We start from the raw sequence: 25041 nt of genomic DNA, 5'->3' as shown, positions 1-25041 counted from the left end.
CGGCCTTCGGCGACAGTACCAGTATCTAGCCAAGTTATTTTAGCTAAAACGGAAAATCATTCTTCCTCAATTTAGATAGCCACCGTAAGGTCTGTTTAACAAAAAGATCCATTCATGTAAGTATGTGCGTCAGCCATTATTCACTCATTTATGTAATGTTTCTTACGGCTGGAATAGGAGCTAAATATCTACAACTCGCTATTGTTTGCGTTGAGAAACTAGTTTAAGTTGGACAAGAGGAGAGACATGCCTTTGCTTTGTTAGGTCCAGTCTACTTCCTAGAATCTTCGTCGGCTGCCTAGTAACGTCCGTATCTTGCCAACAACTGAGGCAACCGTTATGTTTTTCCAAATCAAATGAACTGTTTTCGTGTCGTTAGCTTGTTAACGTTTTCAGCTACAACTTGCTAACATTTGCTAGCAGATGATGATAGCTAACATTAAGTCTACTACAGTTTGAGCTCCCCGGCCGCGGGTAGTACACGTGCGCTAACATAAATGCGCCCATTATCGGACACGTCCCTGCCTGAGGTGCTCCTTTCCCGCACAAAATCGGACGACGACCCCACAGCGAGTCCACAGTAGTCAAACAGCATCCGGAGAGTTACCTTGTAATGATTCATATGGTCTTAGAACAAAGCCAATTTGATCTCTGTTTACCGAAACCGGTTAGGCGCATCCGCCAAGGCTAGCGCTATTTTCCCGATTCCTACGCCTTGTATGAGCGGGTAGTGCAGTAGCCCAGATCCTCATCTGGCCAACAAATAGTTTTGGAAGAAGTGTGAAGTGATGTCGAGAAAAGGCCAAAACAATAACAGGCAATGAGCATTAACTACGAAAGGGCTTGGCTGCATTTCTGATATTGGTTTGCGTCGACAGTCGTCCATCATAGGAAAAAATGGGACAGATGCTTACATGTTTAGAGTGAACTACTTTGACACAATCAGTGGTTTGTTAGCGGTTCTAATGAAACATTTGATGGGCTTATTAGAAAGTAGGCGGAAAGGCTTAAATGTTCGTCCGAGCTAGCAAAACTGTGTCCGATAATGGACCTCCTGGCGTTAAGTGTCAAGTTGAATCGTTTCCGAGTAAACTTGCTATCACCCAGTGGTTCAAATAGTTGTCAGTGTAACGCGAATGTAGTAAACGGTAAACCATGGGGTTACTGAAGTCATCGGCTTGCTAGTCAACGAAATATAAGTAACATTAATTGAACTTATTGTGTTCCGGATCTATACGTGTGTCGTCATTGCTAAATGCGGAAGCTGTAAACGAAACGCTGAGGCAAGGGAAGAAGGATGAAGCTCATCAAGAATCTGCCAGTAATATGATGGCTGTCAACTTTCTTATCTTAATTGTGTCAGTTCACCAGTTGGACTAGCCACAGATGGTGATTCATGAAACGGTTGGCTAATGTTCATTTTGCCAGTGCCGGTCATTCTTTGGCAGTGACAATCAGTGTGGTGTCAACATTACAGGTGCTGACTCCCAGGACTGGATATTAACACGCAAACATGTCTGGTGCGTGTCAGGACAGAAGGAGTCGCTGGCAGGAGATTCAGAAAGGACTACAGTTCATTCAGTAAGTGTCATGTCAGGTCACTGGGTCCTAAAGTGGGGAAGCACCCCCACGTATCACTATTATTTCACTCCGTTCAAGTTGGCACAAGTATATAAAGTATAATGATCACTATTCTGATGATAGGTGGCCCTCTCCCTACTATTGCCATCACCCAGCCTACAGTATAGAAAGTTCTGGAAGTTGTATAACAACAAAAACCTCAGATGGGGTTCCTTGGGTGCAGTCTTATCAAGTAGGAGTCTGTCTGTTCGAAGTTAGGGAAGCCTATTTAAAGTTGTCACCGAATGTTTCAACAATACTGAAGACTAGGCTTTTTTTAGGATACTGATATTAAGTTATTGCCAATGCAAACAATCTTCAAAACAAGTGTACATAAAATGCCATGTTATGCATTCTTTTGCATGCATGACATGACAATGAGGACAGAAGAAGTGAATCTCCTATAAATTCACACAAAGTCTGTTTCTACCAATAGTAAACAACTTTCCCACTAGCCATAGTTAAGTATTCATCAGCAGAGTAGGACAAATCAGTCTTGCATCATGCAGTGTTTTCCAGAAGCGCTGGCTGCCGGCCAGAAAGCTGATTGCTGACTCCTTTCCTGCCAGCTAGTTTTAATTTTTGTTTTTAATGTGGGATATTCTCCTGATTTGTTAATCGTATTCATGTTAGCAGCTTTGTAATCATGCTCCAGACAGACCTTCAGTATTTCCACAATTTGCTTTAGAACAGTGCCAGTGCAGGGGAAAGGATCTTTGCTCTCGTTGCATTGCATCCAATTCAACAGATGCCTTTTTTGAGAGCACAAAAGTGAACACTGAAATTTTGTAAATTTGCCCAAGACTATTGCCCCTACTCACCAGTTTGATTTGATTTGACAGTCTTCAGATTAGCATGCATATCGTTAGGCCTTACAAGATACAGTTGGATTTGTTGAAGAATACTATTATCTAAAGTCTTTTATCAAATTCTGTATATATGATTTACAAAAAAAAAAACTTGAAGAAAACATATACACCTGTGATTGCTATCTTGCTTGGCACTATCCGGACTGAATTGACCAGCTGATGCCCATAGTGTGCTAAGTCTTGAAGTAAATGACATCATACATGCAGCAGCGTTACACCCTCCCTAGTGTTGGTGAGATTATGCTTGAAACATGAGCTTAATGAACATGTTTTTTTTCTCAAATTAATTGTGAGAGAAAGTTGTCATGCTGGCAACGTATTCCAGTTCGTGATTTGCAAGAGAAAGCAGTCCGATACGATTTGGATACTCCCGATGGGTTTTTAATGCAAAGTGAATGAAATGCAGATGCGTGTTAATGCAAGGTGCACTGGGGGCCACTGAGAAAGTCGCCCCAGGAATCTAACTGTGCAAAGAAGTCTAAAGTCTGCTTCAGTCAGGAAAGAAAATACCAAATCTGCTTTTACAATTTTCAAACTTCCAGGTTCACAGTTTTATATTATGATATTTTGAGCAAAATCTGAATGAAGACAGTTGTGACTGAAAAAATACCTTTTTTATTTCTGAATGAAAATAAAAAACAAAAACAATTCTGTCTAGCATAAGTAGCATCGACATCAATTCACACTTGAACTTTTAAATGATAACCAAGAGACTCTTGAATATTTTTTGAATATCTGTTTTTTCTGGCAAATCCTTACTACCACCAGTTGAACCTAGTCAAACAATTCCAGGGTTTCCCCATATAATGTTAATATTTGGGTGGCCCACCTAGGGCTGTCGAAATAACAGCAATATTGCAATACCGCACTATAGACAAGCCAACCACAGTGGATGGCAAGCAACCGTCACAACCGCGCTATGTTCAAGTTTTTTCTTTTTTTCATGATTTAGCCACTTTTCAGAACCCCCTGGTGACTTTATTTCTGAAAAGCGACTAGTGACAAATCTGGCGACATTTTCTGACCATGGGGAACAATGTTAAAGTATTGAATCCCAAAGCATTTGCCAATAAACTGGTACGGCTGATGCCGGTTTGCTCTACTCCAGAGGGGTCTCATGATCACAGCGCTTCCCACACACAGCGTAGCCCCCCTCCCTCTGCTGCGAGCGGAGACTGTAGGTTATATATTCATATTAGCATATTAGATATGCAAATTAGCATGTGGTGTGTCACATACACCGCATACCGCGCTGTTGAGCCACCCTAAATCACCGCAGGGGAAATTCCTTCACCGCGACAGCCCTAGGCCCACCCAAGTACATTTTAGATTAATTTTGGGTGCTATGATGCTGGTGTTCAGATCTGGTATTTCACCACATGTCCACACTGTGACCTTGTATGTGGTGGTGATTCCTTCATTTATTTTGGCCACCTGTTCAGCGTTATTGATATGAGAGGACAGACTACTAATATACTATAGATCTCCCATGTAATGGATCACAGGCTATGGCTAAAATGATAATACCAAATATTATGATTTTAGGATCACAGTTTTTAATCTCGATGATTTGAGAAACAAAATGAACTACGTCAGACATTCAAAATGAAATATATCAATATGCCAATATTCTATGATTTTATGAATTGTGGAAATTCAAATGGCAGTGTGAATACACAATTTTGCAGCCTCACACTGAGCAGTATTAGTTTTATGTTCATGCATGTATTTCGCAATGTCCTGTTATTCTATTTGATCACATGAAACTTTAATGATCCCTGTGTGTTGTTTGCATTTAGATCAACCCTGCCATTTCCTGGAACTCAAGAACGGTACGAGGTGAGGATGCGTAAATTTTGATGTGCTGTCACAGCTTTAATTTTGTGTCCCTACTAGTATGTATTCTGTTTAATTCATTTAGGGACATAAAATAGCACATGGCTGAAAGGGCAAATCAGCCTCATAATGTACTACTTTTACATTTTCATACTGATATGGTTGCTTTTGTCTGTTCAGGTGTTTATTCAGGACCTCGTGTGGAATCTTTTTGGAGAAGGAAACGACGTATTTAAAGAAGGGGAATGGACCAAATCCATTGAAATGTACACAGAGGCCTTGAGTATAGCAGAATATGCTGACTCGGAAGATATCTCCGTTCCGACAGGATTATTGGAAAAGCTGTACGCAAATCGAGCCGCAGCGTACTTGAACGTTGTTCCGGTAAGTAAGGTGTGACGGTCACATTGGGACCCCTTTCACACACGACTTGGGGAATACTACAGAAAGACAGACTTTTTCCATGAGTAGTAGGTAGCAGCTTGTACTCTCATATTAGGAAGAGAATATTATTGATTTTGGTTGTCAAAGAAGTGGCAGCCGCAGATCATATATCACCATAACAGTCTGATTGTTGGTTGTAATTCTGTTCATTCATTTGATCAAATTTTATTGTTCCGTTATGAAAATGTAATTGGCGGACCGGGTTTACATGAAAAACACACAATGACTCATAATAAAAATAAAATGAATAAGATGAAAGAGCAATAAAACACATAATAAATCACTGCACCATATACCGAATGTACAAACATCAGCTGATAAGACCAGACGGAGAATCTTTGATCGGTGCAAAAACAAAGCACTCACATAGGCACAAGAAGCAACATCATTTCATGTGTAAATTAAGCCCAAGTCTAATTGCAGTGCAGATAAATAAATCCCTTGAGTTTCGGCACTTGAAAGCGGCGCCCAGGGCATTTGAGAACAGCATCAGCCTTCCTCACCAAAAGCCTCTCAGAGATTTCAATTACTTGTGCCTGGCTTACACCAATAACCTCACTGGCTATTTTGAAACTCCCCAATATTATTGCCAGGGTGGGAAATTAACTTTTTGATTCATGAGCCACTCTGTCTGGTAGATTCTTAAATTCTTACCAGCCACTCACATTTTTTACCAGTGACTTTTTAAAATAAGTGTTAAAGGCTTGTTTAGGCTATAGGCTACAGTTCAAAAACCAGCCAGTCACGTATCTTCCCTCACTCATCATGACGTTACTTCTCATGAAATATCGCTTTTTTTCCCCTTTGGCTCTGATGTCTCCTTTGGTTGTTGCAACACACCACATTTCTACTTTCTGTGTCTGCTGGCCTCTTAATCACAATATTACATATAATTGCTCAAACTGGCAAGCCAGGCTACAATGCAAATTTATTTGCATTGCAGACAAGGTCATCATTTGTCACACATGCTAGGAGGTCATTTTCCATAGGAAAAACAAACAACCACTCCTGTGCCTTGTTGCATTTATGTTAGCCTGAGAGCAAAACAAAGCTGCTGTCCACCACATCTGCCAGATATTTATAATTATCCACCAGTTAATTTCCTTGCCTTTTTATTACAGTGGGTTTGGGGGTGGGGTGTAAGTTTTGAGAACATAATGAGAGATGCAGTGAGATTCCATGAGATAGAATTTGGGTCCTAAAACCGTTGAGCTCCACAGTTTAATGGATCAATAAAAATAAACTGACAAGGTAAGAAGTTGATGAATTGCTTGTTTTTATGAATAAATGAAATGCTTGTTTTCATAAATAAATGAAATGGCAAATGATCAACCTAAAGGTATGAGTGGGAGGCATAATGATGAATGGATTTACTTAATGAAGTTTTAGCATTAATATTTTTCCTACTCTTCTCACTGTTTTGTGAGACAAGTAGTTATGCAGCTGCCCTTATGTGTGGCTTATCAGAAACACAACTGAAAGAATAATGAAATGATAGAGTACTAAGATACAGTGGGCAGATGCAGTGAAGTGAATTAGTCAAAACATATTTATACAGGTTCCTACCCAGGAATTTCATATTTCCCAGGTCTGGAATTGGGCAAAAAGTTTGAAAAGGTATGAGGAAAAACAACTGCTGGTCACTGGCAAATCATTGACTATATTTGTCACTGTAGACGCGCTGTAATTCCACATATGTTTTATGCTGTAATGATTAATCTCAGATTTTGGAGTGATATGGCCTATCTGACAGCCACTATCAGCATGTATCATATTGAATGCTTCCCAAAATCCTAATCTATTGAACAAATGAAGATCCAGGGAAAAAAGATCCTTCATTTCAGGAAAGATTGATGCTTTTGAAGTACAGCCAGCTCCTTTTTCTTGTCACTGCCTAAGCAACATTCAACAATGTGATCTGGCAGGAAAAACCGCTCTGCCGTTTCCAAGACTCCACATGCCACGCCTATCGGTTCCTACCTGACTCACTCAACCTTTAAAATCAATTTGTGATTGAACTTAGCAAAAGTGAGGTTTCTTGATTCACATTGTGTCCTTTACAGCACTACTGTTGAATAGGTATACCTGTTCTGATTCTGAGAAAATTAAATAAACTTTTTTCCCCTTAGGGACTCTATGACCAAGCATTAGAAGACTGTGAGAAAGCTCTCCATCTGAATGAGGGGAACTATAAAGCGCTATACAGAAAAGCAAAATCCTTGAAAGAATTGGGGAGACATCAAGAGGCCTATGAGGCTGTTGCCAAATGTTCTCTAGCAGTGCCTCAGGTAAGATGTAATAAAATATTTATCAGCGTATTCATGTTAATCCCACCAAATGTGCACAGAATGTACTCGCTAGTTTTTTGTTTGGTTGGTTCTTTGTTTTATTTGTTTCAACAAAGTTGACAAAAGTTAAGCAAATTGAAATGGGCATGCGCCAGCCGGGGCCCGTGATGCCGCTGGGCACGGCTCGTCCAACGCAGGCGGAAAGTGTTGCTGTGTCTCTGGCGAGCTGCCTAAAGCGGAGAGGGGATTCTGGCTGCATTTGCTCAGCATAAAAATACATTTGGTTGGTTCCGTTTGTACAGTTTTGATTGCTACATGGATACTGCCAATAATGCTAACATTGTATAACATAAATAGTCAGTTTGTTAGTGATATGGTAAACCACAGTAATACAGGTCTTACCCATATTCGTTGGCAGTCTTTGATTGGATGGTTTATGGGAGCCTGCTAGTTTAGCTAGACTTGAGAAACTGGAACTGAATATCTAACTTCTGGTGTCATTGGCAGCTTTATTTGATTTACGTCATACTCTTGGTGGGACACAATGCGGAAGGCACCAAAGCAGATGAAACAATAGCTGACCTCTGGACATAAAATGTACACCAAAATTATCCTTGGTATCATTGAGAGATGAGCAGAGCTGTAAACAAATTACCCAAGCTACAGCAACTGGATTGAAGGGTACATTGAAGCTAAAACCTGCTCATATCAGTGCTTCGGTGTTGTTAAATGTGTAAGTTGTAGCCTATAACTATTTTTAAGTTTTACCTGGCTAAAGTCACCTAGTGTATATAGGGATTTTCCTAATACTACCGATCAAATTGTAATTGCTGTCAGTTAATAAGAATTACACCTGGTTGGGTTAGAGATTAATGTAACATTAACAAGTAGCTGACTGCTGACATGAGCTAACATTATAGATAGGTGAACCATTTGTGTGAGCAGGTCCTGTCTTCATCATCGTGGACGTTCCCTAATTCCCCAGTCCAGTTGTTTTCTCATTATTGTCCCCCACCAAAGGGGGGACTATGGATCGGTCTCTGTCCGTTCGTTCGTTCGTTTGTTAGTCACACTGTAACGTTGACTTTGTGCCGCTAGGGGGCAGCATTGACAATGAATGGGGACTCAGTGGTGAAGCAGGTCATACAGTTAAAGTTATCATACAATGTGGGGGACAATGAATGGGGACTCAGTGGTAAAGAAATACAGTTAAAGTTATTATAGGTAAGATAATAGTCTACACACGCTACACACTTGGAGACATCAGACTGGGTTGATGTGTTGAATTGAGAGTCAATGGAGAATTTTTGGGCAAACCTCTAACCACAAGACACTGTAGTTATTATACAGTTGTTGGACTGTTGTACTGTTATTGCATCATCACTGCACTACCACTGTGCCGTCAGTGTTGACTACTTATATTACTACTTACCTACTGTGCAATACCATATATCACTTATCATTTAGCATTTACATTATTTATAACACTCGCGCTCCTGGTGTGGTATGTTATATTGTATTATAAATTGTATTGTAGTGTACATTGTGTAATGTACGGATTGTATTTATTGCGTATTGTAGTTCTTATATTTTGTACTGTATTGAGTAAAAACAGGACAATTACAGTTACTATGTCAAGATACAACTTGTAAGCCTAATTCTGAGGAGAGTAGGCAACAGAAATATATGGTCAATCTGTCCTTTCATTGTCCCATACGAAAATGCTTATACAGTTTCACTCATATTTCAAGTACACTCAGCAATCACTGACTGACCCAAGGGTGGAACCTACATCACTAGTGGGGGACATCATGTTTACTATTTGCATGTGTTTGCTATTGGATATATTAAGCTACCCCACTGCCTGTAAATGAGACAGTTTTATATCATTTGCTCCATTTGCATATGTGATACTTTGTTAAGTTTCTTTATTTGTTGCTAAAGATATGGATGGAGAAATGTTGCTCAGAACCCCGTACTACAGGTTAAAAATGGAAGTCTGAGCAAATTTGCCCCAAAATTTCTATTTATCTCCAATAATCACTTCACAATCATTTTGTTGCATAATAAAATATGCAAAAAAAATCAGGGCTGGTGAATACTGTCCAAGTTGTCTTTGAATAACTACTGTGTATGTGATTTGTTTCCCTAGGATCCCAGTGTCATACAGCTGACTCAGGACCTTGCCAAAACATTGGGATTGAAAATCCGTAAAGCTTATGTTAGGAGTAAGGTAGGTGTGTCTCCAAACACAAAATCTGACTACCATATCTGGCTTTTGGAGTTATTCATGTTCACATATATATGCTGCCCTAGCCATATAAGCAACATAATGTATTCATAGTTAAAGTAAACTGAGTGGTGTTCCCCTTTAACAGCCTGCCTTGAACGCCCTGCGTGGATCAAGTTATTCAGACGCATCATGTGACAAGGTAAGGGATATGATGCCTATTTCCCCTGCACAGTAGAAAATATACTATTGCGATAAATAAATAGTTTAATTCCATTCTTTTTGCATTCATTCAGTTTTCTCATGGCTCTACTTCAGTGGAAGATATAGAAATAGGTAAGTTATCGTAATTTGAACAGCTATGATTTGATCATCGAAGATGGTGGGGGAGCAAAATCATTTTCTTCTCCCTCCCCCCCCTATGTGTTTTAGAAGTGCCTCAGCTGGGTCAGGATGGTGGAGCTTCTGTCCCAGTCCAAGTTCCGGCGGCAGTGCACCCGCCTCTGAATGATAAAGTGGTGGATGAAGTTCCTCCCAGCAGCAGTATCTCCTCTGTGCCGGCTCCCGAGGCACCCAGCTTCGAGCCTGTCCCCCTGCCTGTGTCTGCGCCTGCGTCAGTCTCTCTACCCGTGCCCACATTGGTCAACGGATCTAGAACCATCAAGTCTTGCCCGTTGCCCGAGTCCAGTCAAGATTACGATGCAGAAATCATTGGGGATGACCTCGATGATCTACTGGACCAAGCCGGCCCCCCGGAATCTGCCATGGTTAGTGCAGATATGACCGGAGGATCTCGCTGATGAATACGATGTGACAGCGCGTCTATCTATTGACTATCGCTCTGGCTCAGACTGACATAAAATGTGACTTTTGTTTCTCTCTTCCTTTAGGGCATACCCACAGTGAAGGGGCCGCTCCCTCTGCCAACCAGTATTGCCTCAGGCAGTTCCATGCCCAGTCCGTTCCTAATGCCATCTCACATCAACCCTTTTCTCCACGGTGCCCAGCAGTGTACCGTAAATCTACCCCCACTGTATCACAAATCAGGATCAAGTGTGTATTTTGGTATGGAGACTTTGGACTCGCTCCCCTCGCCACTGGACTCCCTGGACAGTCTCTCGATATCAGAATATAAGCCAGGTATGCTACTGCGTTACCTGGTCTGCTCAGTCACGTCTTTTGACTATAAGGATTAGGGATTTTTACTATTTAGGTTTGGCAGCAGGGTGGCCTAGAGACCGTCTTTCAATCAGAGGACCCACATCTGCCCTGCTGAAGTGTCCTAGAGCAATACTGAATCTTTTACCAGCTCCTGGGCCTTACTTATGTACTCTAAACTCCCTGTGGAGAGGGTCAAGCGAAAAGAAAATTTCCTTACAGACATCAATAAAGTATCACATTAATATTATTTATTATGACTACAATTCAAATTCACAAAGTCAAAATAAACAGAAGTTGTTGATGATGCAGTTATACCTTATATATCATTTTCCCTGCGCTAAATAAACTATTTAGACTGTAGCAAGTTGAATTAGCATGTTGGATATTGTTTAACTGATTTTTTTTTCTTTTCCCCATCTCTTTCAGAATATGCTCAGAGTCCATTCATTACACAGGTACTTAACTGTCTGTTCATGTTATGAATTATAGCTAGGCATTGTCAGTTTTGACATTCATACAGACTTCTATTTGCAGCATTTTAAGATTTTTTTTCCCCCAATTACAGCTGAACAATAATGACAACCCCATGGGAATGGCTGTGGGTATGCCTGATATAAAGGGCCTTCCTGCTGCTGTGGATCTGGCAAAGAACCCATTAGCTGAAACGCATGAATTCAAACAAGCGTGCTCAATCTGCTTCGTCAAAACTGGTGAGAAATCGCTCTGACGGTACAGTTGTGTCACTGTCCACTTTCAGAAGTGCAGTGTCTTAGTGGTTGATGTCTGTGGGATACGGCTGTATTTCTTAGTTAGTTATTTTCTTACTTTGATATCCACAGGGCCCGGGGTGTTGGATTACACACTTCATACCGAAGACCACAAATGCAAGAAGGATGCTTTACTTGGCAGAATCAAGCACTTGCCAGACAAAACTTGGAAGCTCATTCGACCTAGACCAACAAAAAACCAATACGTTGGACCTTATTACATTTGCAAAGGTAACTGTTATATAATTTCAGAGCATATAATTGTGATATATTTGTTTTGGTCGGCCCTTTTGGAGCCACAGTAGAGCCTTGCTTGTTTTCAAAATCACAGACTTAAGTCTCCCAAACAGCAGTAATGTGTTGATGCAGATATATGTTCTGTTGATTGTGCTTAATATTCAGAGATGGTGCATACAACTGAAAGAATTTTAGTTATAAATGACAAAAAACAATGTCAAGGGTTTTCATTGTTACACAAGAAAACAAGCGGATTCAAATTGTAAAAAGTAGTTCTGCCCCATTTACTTATTTTGATTCTGATGGACTCATTGGGTTTTACCTCAGACTGTCCCCTACCAGTTGATAAAATATACCGACCTCATCTCGGTGGTGGCGTTGAAATGAACAGTCGATGGCTAAGAGTTAAAACCCCAATTTCCGAATGTGTGCATGCATGTTAATGTCTTGTTTGCTTTTTTTTAATCCAGAAATGTAGTAAATTTTGGTGTGAAATATATTTAATCTATACAAAATTACATCTAATCCCCCAAATAATTGAAACAAAATTATTAATTCTAAAGCCTTCATATGTTTTTTTTTTATTCTGCACGGCTCGTATTTCGTTACCCAGCACTTCACTATTATACATGAATATTATAGGAACAGGAATATTTGTAACATACGTCGTCTAGGTGCTTGACTTCGATCCTGGCACTATTTACTTTAAACTTTACTATTGTTGCACTCGTGAGTCGTCCTGGATAAGAGTCAATGCTTAAAATGGTACCTTTTGTGGTTTTAGAGGTCGCCATTGGAGAAGAGTGCCTATACCCTGGCCACTGCACATTTGCATACTGCCAGGAAGAGATTGATGTTTGGACCCTGGAGCGAAAAGGGTTTATCTCCAGGGAGCTGCTGTTCGACCCCTTTGGGCCCAACTGCAACATCAGGTTGACTGTCCCCAAGATCCTACAGGAACACCATGGGATATTCATGTTTCTCTGCGGAGTGAGTAATGGCTTTTTACCAGATAATGCATGAAATCAAGGTGTGGGTAGCTTAATTATATTTAATAGAATCACAGTGGTCTAACATTCCCAGCACTTTTCGTAGTCCATTGGAGGGGTGTTTAAGATTTATCTTTAACATGTTAGTATTAAAAGAAAAAAGCCTTAAAACATCAAAAATGTTATTGTTACAAACCTTAATGAAATATTCCAATGTATATATTATCTGATCTACAGGTATGCTTTGATCACAAACCCAGAATAATCAGCAAAACCAACAAGGACAACCCTTGTCTTTGCTCTCATCCAGTGACAAAGCATGACTTTGAAGATCATAAGTAAGTAATTTCACATTTCTCTGAAACCATTGTTTGGTTTATTACTATAAGAAATCTGCTAAGTAGTTGTCTGTATCAAAACTGTTTAATATTGTAATGCAGCATGGTTGCATCACTCACTGATATATATATTTAGTTAACAATATACTGGAATGTCTGTTCAGATAAACTACCATTCAGGGATGCCAAGAAGCAGGAAAACATTGTGAGCATTATACTCGTGTTTTTCTTTCAGGTGCCTGGTCCACATTTTAAAGGAGAATACGGTACGTTATTCCAAAATCAGACCGCTGAATCCACACTGCCAGCTGGACCTTTGTCGTCACGAGGTTCGCTACGGCTGTGTGAGAGAGGACGACTGCTTCTACGCCCACAGCCTGATCGAGCTGAAGGTCTGGATGATGCAGCAGGAGCTTGGTGAGTCCGCTCTTTGAAAGTACTGACCTGACCGCTGGCTGGGTCTGCACTTACATATGGTCCTCCTCACATTTTCTCCCTCATTTACATTGTCACTTTCAACACCCTCTGGCAGCATTTTTTCCTGCATAGAAATAGTTTAGGCGGCCGCCCAGCTCATGTTCCCCGCTGCCTGTGGAAATTCATGTAAAGAAATGCAAATTCATGGTTTTGTGTTGCTTATGGTGACAGTTTTTCTTCCTCAAATTGATTGACAGCTCATGACAGAGACTTATCTGTATGTGATGGTAGGGCTGGGCGATATGGTTGAAATCAATATCACGATAATCATAAGGATTTTTCTCGATATCAATATATATCACGATATGGTTCATGTATGCAAAATCACGTTAAATAATCAAATTAATGTTCATCTCATTGAACCGAATGGTGATGTTAGGTGTGATGGCAAACAACAAATATTCAAATAATATTCCTACCATACCTCATTTTATGAGAGTTTTTAAGTAAAATTTGCTTGTCATCATCAGTTTAGACAGCAGAAATGTGTGTCACAATATTAAAATATCTTCATATCATCACGATATGATTCCACTGAAAGACGATAAATGATAATATTGAATTATCGCCCAGCCCTATGTGATGGTTAATTGTGACTATTGAAAATAAGTGTTAAGGTTAGTGACAGCACTGCATTAGCATTTGGAAGTGCCTTCAGACCTTTTTCTGGCCCCTGTTTTATTTTTGCCTTGTTGATAATTCTCTCTTTTATTAGCATTGACTCATTTATTCATTTTGCATCACACAGGCATCACTCATGAAAATATTGTCCAGGAAGCAAGGAAGTTTTGGAGTATGACCGCTACCTTGCAAGGAGCCCAGGTAAGGATCCTCAAACATCAACACTGTAGCCACGGGTGTCTCATGTTACTGCTTGCATTTCCTAATTTCTTACCACTCTCATAGGTCACCTTTAACATCATTTGCTGGAGCTCTAATAATATATATTTTTTTTTTTACATCCTAAAATGACCATCGAATATAATCGAATGTCATGAATAATTGGTAATATCAATAAAACTCTTTCAGTTGGAGGGGAGACACCTACGCCTTTGAACTTGTCATTTTCTGTGTAGTCTTCAGTGGTATTTGATGTTTTTGACTGTATAAATGTGATCATGGATATATTTACCAAAGCAGGACCAAAGAGATATATGGGTTAAATACTAAACATCTTTAAACATTCAAAATGCCTCAGCAAGCCACGCACACTATTAAAACATTTAGGCCCATGGATAATTTCCCTTTTTAAAGACATTAAGCAGCCTTTAACATGATGCGTAGGCTTGTAATAAGTATGGAACGTAACCAAAAGAACAAATTAAGATCCTTTCACATTACTGACATCTTTCATCCTTTCACATTACTGACATCTTTCATCGCTGCAATCTGCCAGGTAAATTAGTAGCATCAGGCTCCACGCCACAGCCAGCACCATCTAATATTGAATATATTAAATATTAAAGCCTTGAGATGCTTCAGGTGGTTGTGTTTTGAAAAGCATCAGTTATATCTCTGCCTCACTCACAGTAGTTTGGCTTGGATTGCAAGCTGCTATTTTTTTTTTTATCCCATATTGGTGTTCTCCATCAGTGCTGTTGGTTCAAAAAACATCACCCAGTAAAAATAGCTGCAGAAAAAAACTATCTGCCTCATCTCTTCACTCTGATTCTGTACCAAAATTTGGAAACAACAAGAACTATTATTTTTTTATTCTATATTTTCTCTAGTGTCTAAAATGTCATTTCAGCAGCCCAGTTACCCCTTGTTGAGAGGCCAAATAACTGTAGTGTTTTTACAGTTGGCTGGAGAAAAGGCTGAACTGTCTCGCTTTTCCCACAAGGCTGTGCTAGCTCTAAGCTCAGCAGGTTTTACTGAGAGGAGAAAGGTGTTCTGCAGCACAGAGATATAATCTCATGATGTCTCTGTCCCTCATGTTGCATCAAACGAATTGTAAACAAAACAGTCAGGCTGCTGTGAATTAACTGCCAGTAGGATATGTGTTAAGTGCGTTTTGCCTGCTTAATGCCAAATACAGAATTTGGATTCGATTACATCTCATCCTTGTTTATGCAGTGTGTGTCAACAATGTGAAGCTATATTTTGCTGCATGAATGGCTGATCAACAATATATAAATTGAGCTCTGCCACTTGATTGACTGTTGAAATTGTAGTTTGATTGTTTAGTCACCCAATCCTACAAATTTATCTCATCAGCAGCTTCCCAATGCACAAAGGAGGTTTGGACCCCCAAATCTGAAGATGATGTTCGTCTGTGGGCAGTGCTGGAGAAACGGCCAACTGAGTGAAGCAGACAAGCAGAAGAAGTATTGTTCAGCCAAGGCCAGACACACGTGAGTATCTGTGGCTGTGACTGAATTTGGTAGTGACAGCTGAATTTATGAATGAGAGTGAATGTGCATATGTATGTTTCACATTGGAGCAGATCGGAGTAAACTGACTAGACTGTATGTCTACTGTATGTCGTTTGCTCCTCCGATCTCGTGATGGCTGTAAATATCTGTAAGCATAGTAACGTGTACTTAAGACCAATATGGCAGCTACCAGTGTTTTCATTTACTTGACAGGACTGACAGCTGTATTTTGCTGCAGTGTGTACATAGCCTGTATGTCTCAAGATCCTGTGAAGAGCAATATGAATCATGTACTGCCTTCCATGCCTGTTCTGTCATACTGAGGATGTCTCTCCACCCAGCTATATATTCTGTATGAGCGTTGACTTGATCCCACCTAGCTAGGTGATGTGGATCATTCTTCGGCCTTTAGGAGCATCCTGCTCTTACTTGTGGAGGGGGCCTGAAACGTTGAGAGGGACACGCTTTGTGGATCCGCTTTCATACACAGTTTAGGTGATCCCATAGTTCTGTAGGAGCTGTTGGAGGCATTGAAGTCCCTGATGACACTCGGAGAAAGGGTTGCAGCAGTTAAAGCATTGGAAAATGCAAGCTAATTAAAGACCGCATTAACTTGGTTACAGAATCTCTCATTTGGAGCATGTACTGGTTGGAGAGGTAGTCTCTCGACTCAGCGATGGTTAAACTGTAGCCTTGACCTTTATTCACAAATGATCTGTGTCTCAGGTGGTCAAAGGACAGACGGGTGGTGCTGGTAAGTTCCAATGAACGGAAAAAGTGGACAACTGTTCGACCGCTTCCAACCAAAAAGCCCATCCCATCTCAGTTTGAGGTATGTGCCTTCTAAACCTAAGTTTAGCAACAAAACTATTAAAAATACATTTCCTTCGTGCTGCTGATATAATTCCCCTGCAATGGTCACCAAAGTATTATTATTGTTTCTTTTTTAGATTTGCATGCATGTGACTGCTGGCAAGAAGTGCCAATACATTGGGAACTGCACCTTTGCTCACAGTGTAGAGGAAAGAGACCTTTGGACCTACATGAAGGAGAACAACAGTGAGTTTGTCAAGGAGATGGGCTCTCTAACTAGAATTGAATTCATATGTGTTGCACCACAGCTATTGTGGACAAGTAATCACACTCAACTTACCCTTGATGTAGTTCCAGATATGGATCAGCTTTATGAGCAGTGGCTGCAGTCTCAGAAGCCTGGCTGGGGCGAGGAGACCTCCAGTAACTCCATGAGGGAGAATGGCAAGCAGATTCACATGCCAACAGACTATGCTGAAGAAGTGGTGAGTTGACAAACCAGCAAATGTCTGAACAAAAATGGCTTATGGTCAAATTCAATCACATTTGGATAATATTCCCAAGGGCCAAGTTTTAATCCAAATCTTACTGTTTAATTTATTTCCTTCTCAGTTTTCATTTTTCTGTTGTAGAAATTGAAAACAGCGATACGTGTGCTAGTACTGCTACCAAAGCCTACATTATGTAGTATGCTTTTGTATTTGCTTTTGGTAGATAATCAAAGTTTAGTGGTCAGAATCTGTATGTAATGCAAAAAATGGTGCATTCCTAATGCCTTGCTTTTACATTGTGATAAATCTTACTTTATTTTAGTTAATTTGCAAAGTGATTAAAATAAGCATTAATAAATAAATGAAAAGAACAGAGATGCTAATCACTAATCTTAAAAAAAAAACTTGTTAATTAAAACCTCTTCTCAAAGCAAACAAAAGAAACTAACAATAAAAAAATCAAGATGACAAGCAGAGACAAATGAATTGTATAACATAATCTAAATGACAAAATTATTTGTTCTGTTGTGTTTTGACAGGCTGGCAATCACTGTTGGCTGTGTGGTAAAAACTGCAACAGTGACAAGCAGTGGCAGCAGCACATCACTTCAGAAAAACACAAAGACAAAGTTTTCAACTCTGAAGACGACCAGAACTGCTGGCAGTATCGATTTCCCACAGGCACTTTCAAAGTTTGTGAGAGGTAAGGTTGTCGGCCACAAAAGATCCATCTCCGGTGACCGATTTTGATTCCATTCGTTTTTGATGGCTGACATTTGATCCCACGTCTGACAGGTTCCTCAAAGGCACGTGCACGGAGGACGACTTGTGTAAGCTGGCGCACGGGAACCAGGAACTAAAAGAGTGGATGGAGCGCAGGGAATTCCTTTTGATGAAACTTGCCAAAGCTAGAAAAGACCATCTAATAGCACCAAATGACAATGACTTTGGTAAATACAGTTTTCTGCTTAAAGACATTAAATAAAATTCACACTCACTCGCAAAGTATGTCGCAGCATTGTATGGCACAGTCTTGAATCATGTGAGCCTTGAGGGCCTCTGTGGAACAAAGAGCCTGATCACAGCATGTTTTTAATGGAGGGCACTCAGGACCGGCTCTAAGAGTGGTGGCTGGTTACTCTGATCAGAGACAAAGGCGCATTACAGACTTAAAACGGCAATCATTTGAGTGAAGGACACTTGAAAGCTTTGCTATGCACCTCTCAGTAGAATGTCTGAACACGGTGACGAAAATGGCATGCGTACTTTGATCAGAGACCTGTTCCAGTACTTACAGTTGACTTACAGTTGGAAAATCATTTATTTTTCATAAGCAGTCTATATGTTAGGACTTGTTTTCCCCCCTATCAAGAGGTTTTTAAGTATGGAATACTTAAAATTGACGGTTGAGTTCAAGTTCTTTTTATTTTATTCTGTCTGCATAGGTCATTTTCACTTTTTTTCCATTCATTTGATAGTGTTACAAATGTAAAGGGCAGCAACCCAAATAAAGGCTTCTTTTTTAAACTCCAGTTGTGTGTTTAAATAATTACACATCTCAAACATGTCAGACAGCAGCAATTATTGACTCAGAGAAAATCATTTTGTCATCACGGTTGCAAAATTGATTCCTCTATGCAGAAATCAAGATGGAGCAGTCTTTTATTTTCTTTTTGCCTTTTTATTTTAATAACTGGTTTAGAACCCAACACGTTTGCCAATTTAAATACACGACTCCAGACTTAAATGTATTCAAACAAAATTCACTCAGCTTAATTCAGACAATTTTCAAAAGAGGAAATCAGGCCAGCTTAAAAACCAGAATGCATTACTTACTTTGTAGAGTTTTATGGAAGCAGCTGGCCTCTCGCAGGAAATCAGTTACTTGCTTTTCATAATTGGCAGCTTAGTAGTGGGAGATGGCTCCTTTTTATACAGTTTTAAGTTTGCTCCAAGTGTGCACTACATTCATACAAAAGGATTATTACAAACATGCTGCTGTATGCAACACACTGTATGAACCAAAGACCAAGCTACATCCAAAAGGTAGGTGAAGATGTGTTCAGCTTGAAGTAAAATCATACTGCAGGTGTGTATCTGGGTTTTGTTCATGGCTCAGCAGATTTCATTTTATAACTGATAACTGAATCAAGATGACATGGCAGACTGCAGAAAGGTCATCAAGATGCGGTGCTGCAGGGGCCTAGCGGTTAAGAGAGACCCGGTCCCTCAACCGGATGACCGAGAGTTCAAGCCCCGTGTCGGCAAGCAGCTGCTGAATTGTCCTTGAAGGCCTGCAGCTCCGGAGGCTGCTGCTTTGTAGCTGAGCCTGACCTCTGACCCCTGACCTGTCTGTAGAGTGGGGTCAAGCAAAAAAAAGAAAGAAAAAAAAAAAGCTCTGGGGGATTTTTAAGCATCACATTTAATTATGTACACGGTTCAAGTAGATGTTTGCTTTATTGATGTGATAAAGAAACAATCAATCCTCCAATAATCTTAATTATAATGGTCTGGTCCATTCCAAGGGGGGTCACTCTTCAGTCCTACTCCCCGATCAGGTGCTTGTTCAGGTACTTGACATCCAGGACGCTCTGCTGTGGTGATATTTCAACACGGGGAAGTATTGAAATGTACTTTGCCAGCTCCAAACGTCTCAGTACGCTTCATGTGACGGAGCATCCTTCCCTCTGCGACCCATGTTCATTGAGAAGAATGACACTGACACACTGCGCCAGCGTGCGACAGGGGCAGGTAGTGCAAACACCACCGAGGCAATATTTATACACCGACATTACTGCATTCCAGTCAGCACCTGCTGCAGATCCTCCACCTCCAGCTTCCACATCCTCCTGTGAAGTGCGGCACGCTGGGACAGGTCTGCCATTTTCACCGCACGGATGACTGGCTCCGGGGAGATGGCCTGGATGGCACCCATCACCATGACATATTTGCCTGTAAAAACAGGTGGAAGTGGTTGCTCAGATTGAAAATGGACTCTTCAAAAAGAAAAAAAAAAAGAAAAAAAGGTGGGGGGAGCGATGCAGGCAGGCAGGCCATTCCTGACTGGAATTAGGAAATGTGATGCTTTCTGAGATCAAGATGTTCATGTAGGCCAAAGTACTTTTCTTTTTTTTTTAAGGTTTAACTATGTAAGTTAGCCTACCTGCTTTAACAAAATCAGCATTCTCTAGACTGGGCTGGTTGTGGGGGATTTTGGTAACAGAAATGAACACTTGTGAAAAAAATAACTATAGTAAATCCTACACTACATTTTATAAAGATACTATACAAATAAACAAACGTGCAACTACTGTAGGTCAAAAATGTATATCAGAAAATCATAGTGATGCCATAAAGTACGACAAGATCACTATAAACTCATCAATAAGTACATAGGGTATACATTTTAAGTTTGACATGAATATTATACTCCTTTGCCGTTAGGGAAAATTAAGAATATTATCCAAAATTGTGCACAACCGTTTTTTTGGTATGGGAATTGTAAAACTTAGTAGTAGTTACACACGGTGGTTCAGGCCCCATGGTGGTTCATTCAAAGACTTGGTTACCTTGGGATAAACACGGTTTCCCTTTAGGAATGTTGTTGACACCCTGAACAACAAAGGTGCCCGTCTCGTCCAGCAGCAGCACGGTGTTGCGGTCCAGCTGGACTTCCAGCACGGTCCCCTGCATCCACACCATGGACACCGGGACGGAGCCGCCGTGCCCGGCCCTGACCAGACACTCGTCCCCGCTGAGCTTCCCCTCTCTCAGCTGGCCGGACAGGAGTTTGACAGGCGGCGGACGTTTTCTCTCCCCTGCTGTTTTCTCCGTCTTATTCATGCTCACTGCTGGAGTCTGTCGAAGCGGTGGTTCCTCCTCCCTGAGTGAAGTGACTCCGTTTGCGTTACCCGCGCATTAATTTGACGGAAGTCTGGGGTAAAAAGAAAAGTGTTTTTAACGTTTCCGGGGTGGAGTTCCAACCCGGAAGCGAGGGTTTCGTTTTCACCACCAGTGCGCTTTCCATCGGTTTGTCACCACTTATTTTGAGTTTCAGTGAACTATACATCATGATACATGTATTGACAGTGACATATCCTTCTGTTTGTGTTGTCAGACAAGTGCATGACCGTTAAAGGCGACTTGATTCAGGGACAGAAAATGCTCATGAAGATCCCAGTAATGTTTCTGTAAGCCTTTGCCTCCCTGATGTAGTAAATTTAGAAATTGCCAGTGAGTTGCTGTAGGCTACACTTTTCTGGACTGTCTGCAAATACACAAAACTGTCCAAAACAGCATAGGAAAATACTTTATATCAACACTCATAGCTGTTACCATGTTAGTGAAGTGGATTTTAATGGTAATGCATTTGTTTCTCAATAACATCGAACACAATATGTAACAGAGGTTAAGATAAAGTTGTTTGTTTTTGTCAGAACATGAAAAGTTCTGGAAGGTTTTTTTTTATCAGTAATATCAAGTTTTCCTACATAACCTAGAATCAACAATATATTTGACCATGTTACTGAATAGATTAACTTGTAAATGGAAAAAAAAAAACTATTACTACTATAATACTATAGTATAGGAAAATATAGTATACTACTATAGTTTAGTTATAGTTATAGTTTTAACTATAACTAAACTATTACGTTAATACCAACTGTAACTCAAAATAGAGGTGCACTTAATTGTAATATATATATAAATGTAAAACAATCTTTTGTAGCCTCAAAATACATGTCATGCTTTGGTTTAGCGGTCACATTGTCAGTCCTCAGTGTAAAAAGGTCAGAGAATGTATGTCAAATTGAAAACAATACCTGCAATCCATTAAATCACTGTGTAAACAAAGCCAGAGGTGGGAATCAAAGCGTTTCAAAAGAGGGTAAACATCAGTTTTGCTCACAAACCCCTTACTTACCAAAAAACTAAATGTGTGATCCATGAGTAAACTTTATATCTTCCCTTCAGGTTTTCAACGAAGCCTAAAAAGTACCAAAAAATATGTAACGTGTAAGGCTAAATGGACAATTATATCCGTGACTCATTGTGCAGGCCCTGCAGTAAAAAAAAAAAAAAGCACCGGTGAAAAACCTTTGCCTTCTCATCACCATTCCTCTGTGTTTCTTTCACAGCGGGGTTACATTTAAAATTCCTCTGCAGCTCCATGAAGAACCCCGCTGCTGCAGTGAGGCTGCAGTCTGAGGTGTGATGATACGAGGGCGAGGGGTTCGGGCTGGGACGTGACCCTCGGGCCTGAACACTGTGTTAGTAAACCATCCATGTATCACACACACACTGTAAAAGTGATATACCTTTGACATCCATAGAGATTCAACAGGCTGCATTTCAGCTCGGTAAAGTGTGGAAGATATCGGTCGTGTGGTAATGTTAGTTCTCAGACTTCAGGGGCATGTGATCAATAATGATGATTAATGACTGGTTTTAAGGGTATTTGTCCCTTATATTCACGTAAAATCAGGGGACTGCCCACAAAACTTTGATGTTTCTCTACAGTGTTGGACATGAAAGTCAAATTATTACAAAACTCAATAGCTGATAGTCTTGATTTTGTTCTCATATGTTTTAGTATTATGTTCCAAGGCATTTCTACTTTATTAGACAGGATAGACCTGAGAATGACATGAAGGATGGGAGATGGAGCAAAGGTGTGTGACGTGTATCCGGGACACTGAGCCGTGAAGACACTTCATTTCCTGTAAGAACAATTTTTATCAGAGATACAAAATTTAACTGTACTGTCTCGATAGTTGTGTCACGGATTGTCCCTGTCACTAATCAAATGACAGTATGCATTACATAAATATAATTTCAACGCACTCAAATCAATACATTTTTTTTTATGTCCACATTTTCATTAGAATCCTTAGAGGAAGACGTGTTTATTTCAGTGAGTTGAGAAAAATGAGAAAAGGAAAGAAATGAAGTCTCAGTTAATAAAGAGCATAATAATGGGCTGTGCCTGTGCAGACACAGTTGATTAAACATAGAGCAAATAGGCTACAACATAGAAATGTTAACATGACATCAAATATATGACAGTATTCTCTCAAATCTTTCTCCATCTGCCCTCTTTAGTTTTACTTAGATGACTAAACATTCATAACTTTTGATTTAGTTTTGATGCTAGTATGGTTTGATGCTATTGTACCAATTTATGCTAGAAGCGACTCTGTCTGATTTATGATTGAGATGATTCAGTACTTTTGATGAATCATATTTGCAGATATACTTTTCAGGATGAACTCACACCACCACCACATATATTTTTGAGTATCTGAAAATTGAAAGGTCTCTCAGATAGCAGATACATTTACTAATACTCATACTATTAAATATTTTTCTTGTTGCCAGGTATTTTTTATGGACTATTGACTGTTGAATTATTTAGTTAAAATGACTGATGGCATACCTGTTTTTGAAACATACAGTATATTGTCCAGCAGAAAAGGCCTGTGGCTGGATTTGACCCAAATATCTGTAAAGGGCAACATGGAACTCACCAATGGAATTGAATCAGAGGTGTGTGTGTGTGTGTGTGTGTGTGTGTGTGTGTGTGTGTGTGTGTGTGTGTGTGTGTGTGTGTGTGTGTGTGTGTGTGTGTGTGTGTGTGTGTGTGTGTGTGTGGTGGGTAGAGGGGGCAGGTTTATTTACACATCAGCTGTTAGAGATAAAGGGACTGGATCACATGCTACTCCTGTCAACTAGAAGCTGTAAGAATGTGACAGTATGCATAATGCATTAGATTCCTCTGGTAAACAATCAGAGACACTGTTTACTTTCACTTTTAACCACTGAAGCTGTTTGGGTTGGGGGGGGGGGAACAAACAAAAGCATACAAGAAACAAAAATGAATAGATAGATAGATAGATAGATCAGAGGTAAGACAGGGTAAGACAAACCATAGTGTCTCATTTCCCACCATCAGTGGCTAAACTGGGAACTTTTTAAATAAAAGTGTGACTGTGAATCTAATCAAATTGGTTTGAATGATGTTTCATAATATAAACATATATGTACTCATATTTCAGTGGCAAAGTCCAACAAATTGACAAAAAAATATTAAACAACTATCATATCATCTTTCATTATCCAAACAGTTGGTTGCAAGAAGCATTTTATTACAACAGCATTTTTGTAGCTTGTTGTTTTAATCTTTAATCTACTTCCAACAAAATGAGCAAAACTGGGGTACAGAACTGATGCGCAATCCAGAATTAGGTTGTAAATACAACACTATTCTGTGGAAATAACTTCTGAATCCCTGGGGAGGAAGACTTCTTCACTTCATGTTTATCAAGAAAACAACTGATGCCAAATATGTTCTTTAGTACTGTAAGGTCCTATTCAACAAAAGGCTTGGTTGGATGAAGTATTGGTTGCATAGATGATGTTCTAGATGTTCATTTTCATCTATCTCCTATTTGGTGGGGATTAAATAATGCCAATCCATCACAGAGAGGGGAGACAAAAAGCCATATACAGTCGCTTCAAAGCAGTTGAAAACTATTTGCATTTTGTCATGTTCTTCATTATATAGTCTTTTTAGACACATCTTTATGAACAATTGTCAGGGGCAGGACACTGCATGCAACTTTTTTTTTTTTTTTTTTACATTTTTTGAGTGGTGTCTCCCTTTAAAAGGTGTCCTATGCAGGATGTTATCTGCCAAATGAAATGTGAGAACAGCATTCAGTGCTAGATATTCTGTATCTCCTGTGGACTGGTCTCCATTGGCATGTTTGCTTGTGATGTGTAATGGCTAAAGGTAAATGAGCTCAAGGACTCCCAAATTTGACCAAATGAATCAGAGGTAAATCATCAGGGCTACTGTTGTAATGGCAAAGTCATGCCTCTAATTTCACAGTGATATATTGATAAGAAAAGCCGAGATGTAAAATCTTTAAGTAAAATGAATTCAGAACCAGAAATATAAATTTGGGCAGAAAATTAAGACAAACACATAGATATATGAGATATATAGGAAGCAATGGTTGTTAAAAACATTAAGTGAAAATGACATTTTTGACTGATATTATAAAAGGGATGATACAGAGACAATTACACCTATGAGAAATTTGC

The 25041-nt window shown here is 39.8% G+C and overlaps 2 protein-coding genes across 3 annotated transcripts; one reads left to right on the top strand and one right to left on the bottom strand.

The window, feature by feature from the left end:
- The first annotated feature begins 2 nt into the window (after positions 1-2).
- Positions 3-18462, top strand: zc3h7a (zinc finger CCCH-type containing 7A). Of its 2 annotated transcripts, none has more exons than XM_071517865.1 (23): positions 3-116; positions 1478-1581; positions 4289-4328; positions 4506-4709; positions 6899-7057; positions 9210-9290; positions 9436-9489; positions 9584-9623; positions 9720-10054; positions 10178-10427; positions 10875-10903; positions 11014-11158; positions 11288-11446; positions 12237-12442; positions 12679-12779; positions 13015-13196; positions 14005-14078; positions 15477-15610; positions 16358-16463; positions 16582-16690; positions 16796-16929; positions 17475-17638; positions 17731-18462. In XM_071517865.1, exons 2-23 carry the CDS (start codon positions 1514-1516, stop codon positions 17918-17920), a joined length of 2964 nt encoding a protein of 987 aa, XP_071373966.1. In that variant the 5' UTR covers positions 3-116; positions 1478-1513; the 3' UTR covers positions 17921-18462. The 2 variants fall into 2 exon arrangements, with proteins under 2 accessions (XP_071373966.1, XP_071373965.1); XM_071517864.1 differs by having other exon boundaries at positions 15474-15610; positions 17731-18461.
- A 164-nt stretch (positions 18463-18626) lies between these two features.
- Positions 18627-20853, bottom strand: rmi2 (RecQ mediated genome instability 2). Its single transcript, XM_071517866.1, has 2 exons — positions 20505-20853; positions 18627-19887 (listed from the first exon to the last, which is right to left on the bottom strand). Exons 1-2 carry the CDS (start codon positions 20776-20778, stop codon positions 19727-19729), a joined length of 435 nt encoding a protein of 144 aa, XP_071373967.1. The 5' UTR covers positions 20779-20853; the 3' UTR covers positions 18627-19726.
- Positions 20854-25041: the final 4188 nt, after the last annotated feature.

The sequence above is a fragment of the Centroberyx affinis genome, unplaced genomic scaffold (genome assembly GCF_046629955.1).
Source record: "Centroberyx affinis isolate AG114_WGS23_722 - 3 ecotype Tasmania unplaced genomic scaffold, CSIRO-AGI_Caff_v1 ptg000532l_1, whole genome shotgun sequence".
Lineage (NCBI taxonomy): Eukaryota > Metazoa > Chordata > Actinopteri > Beryciformes > Berycidae > Centroberyx > Centroberyx affinis.
The sequence above is the reverse complement of the archived record's forward strand: the minus strand, read 5'-3'. Positions and strand labels throughout refer to the sequence as shown.

Bases quoted from the DNA above. Each gene is read 5' to 3' on its own strand.
- zc3h7a (XM_071517864.1), top strand. From the start codon at position 1,514: ATGTCTGGTGCGTGTCAGGACAGAAGGAGTCGCTGGCAGGAGATTCAG. The intron at 9,490-9,583 runs GTAAGGGATATG...GCATTCATTCAG, and splicing joins CAGACGCATCATGTGACAAG to TTTTCTCATGGCTCTACTTC. The intron at 15,611-16,357 runs GTGAGTATCTGT...TCTGTGTCTCAG, and splicing joins TCAGCCAAGGCCAGACACAC to GTGGTCAAAGGACAGACGGG.
- rmi2 (XM_071517866.1), bottom strand. From the start codon at position 20,778: ATGAATAAGACGGAGAAAACAGCAGGGGAGAGAAAACGTCCGCCGCCT. The intron at 19,888-20,504 runs GTAACCAAGTCT...CTGTTTTTACAG, and splicing joins GAAACCGTGTTTATCCCAAG to GCAAATATGTCATGGTGATG.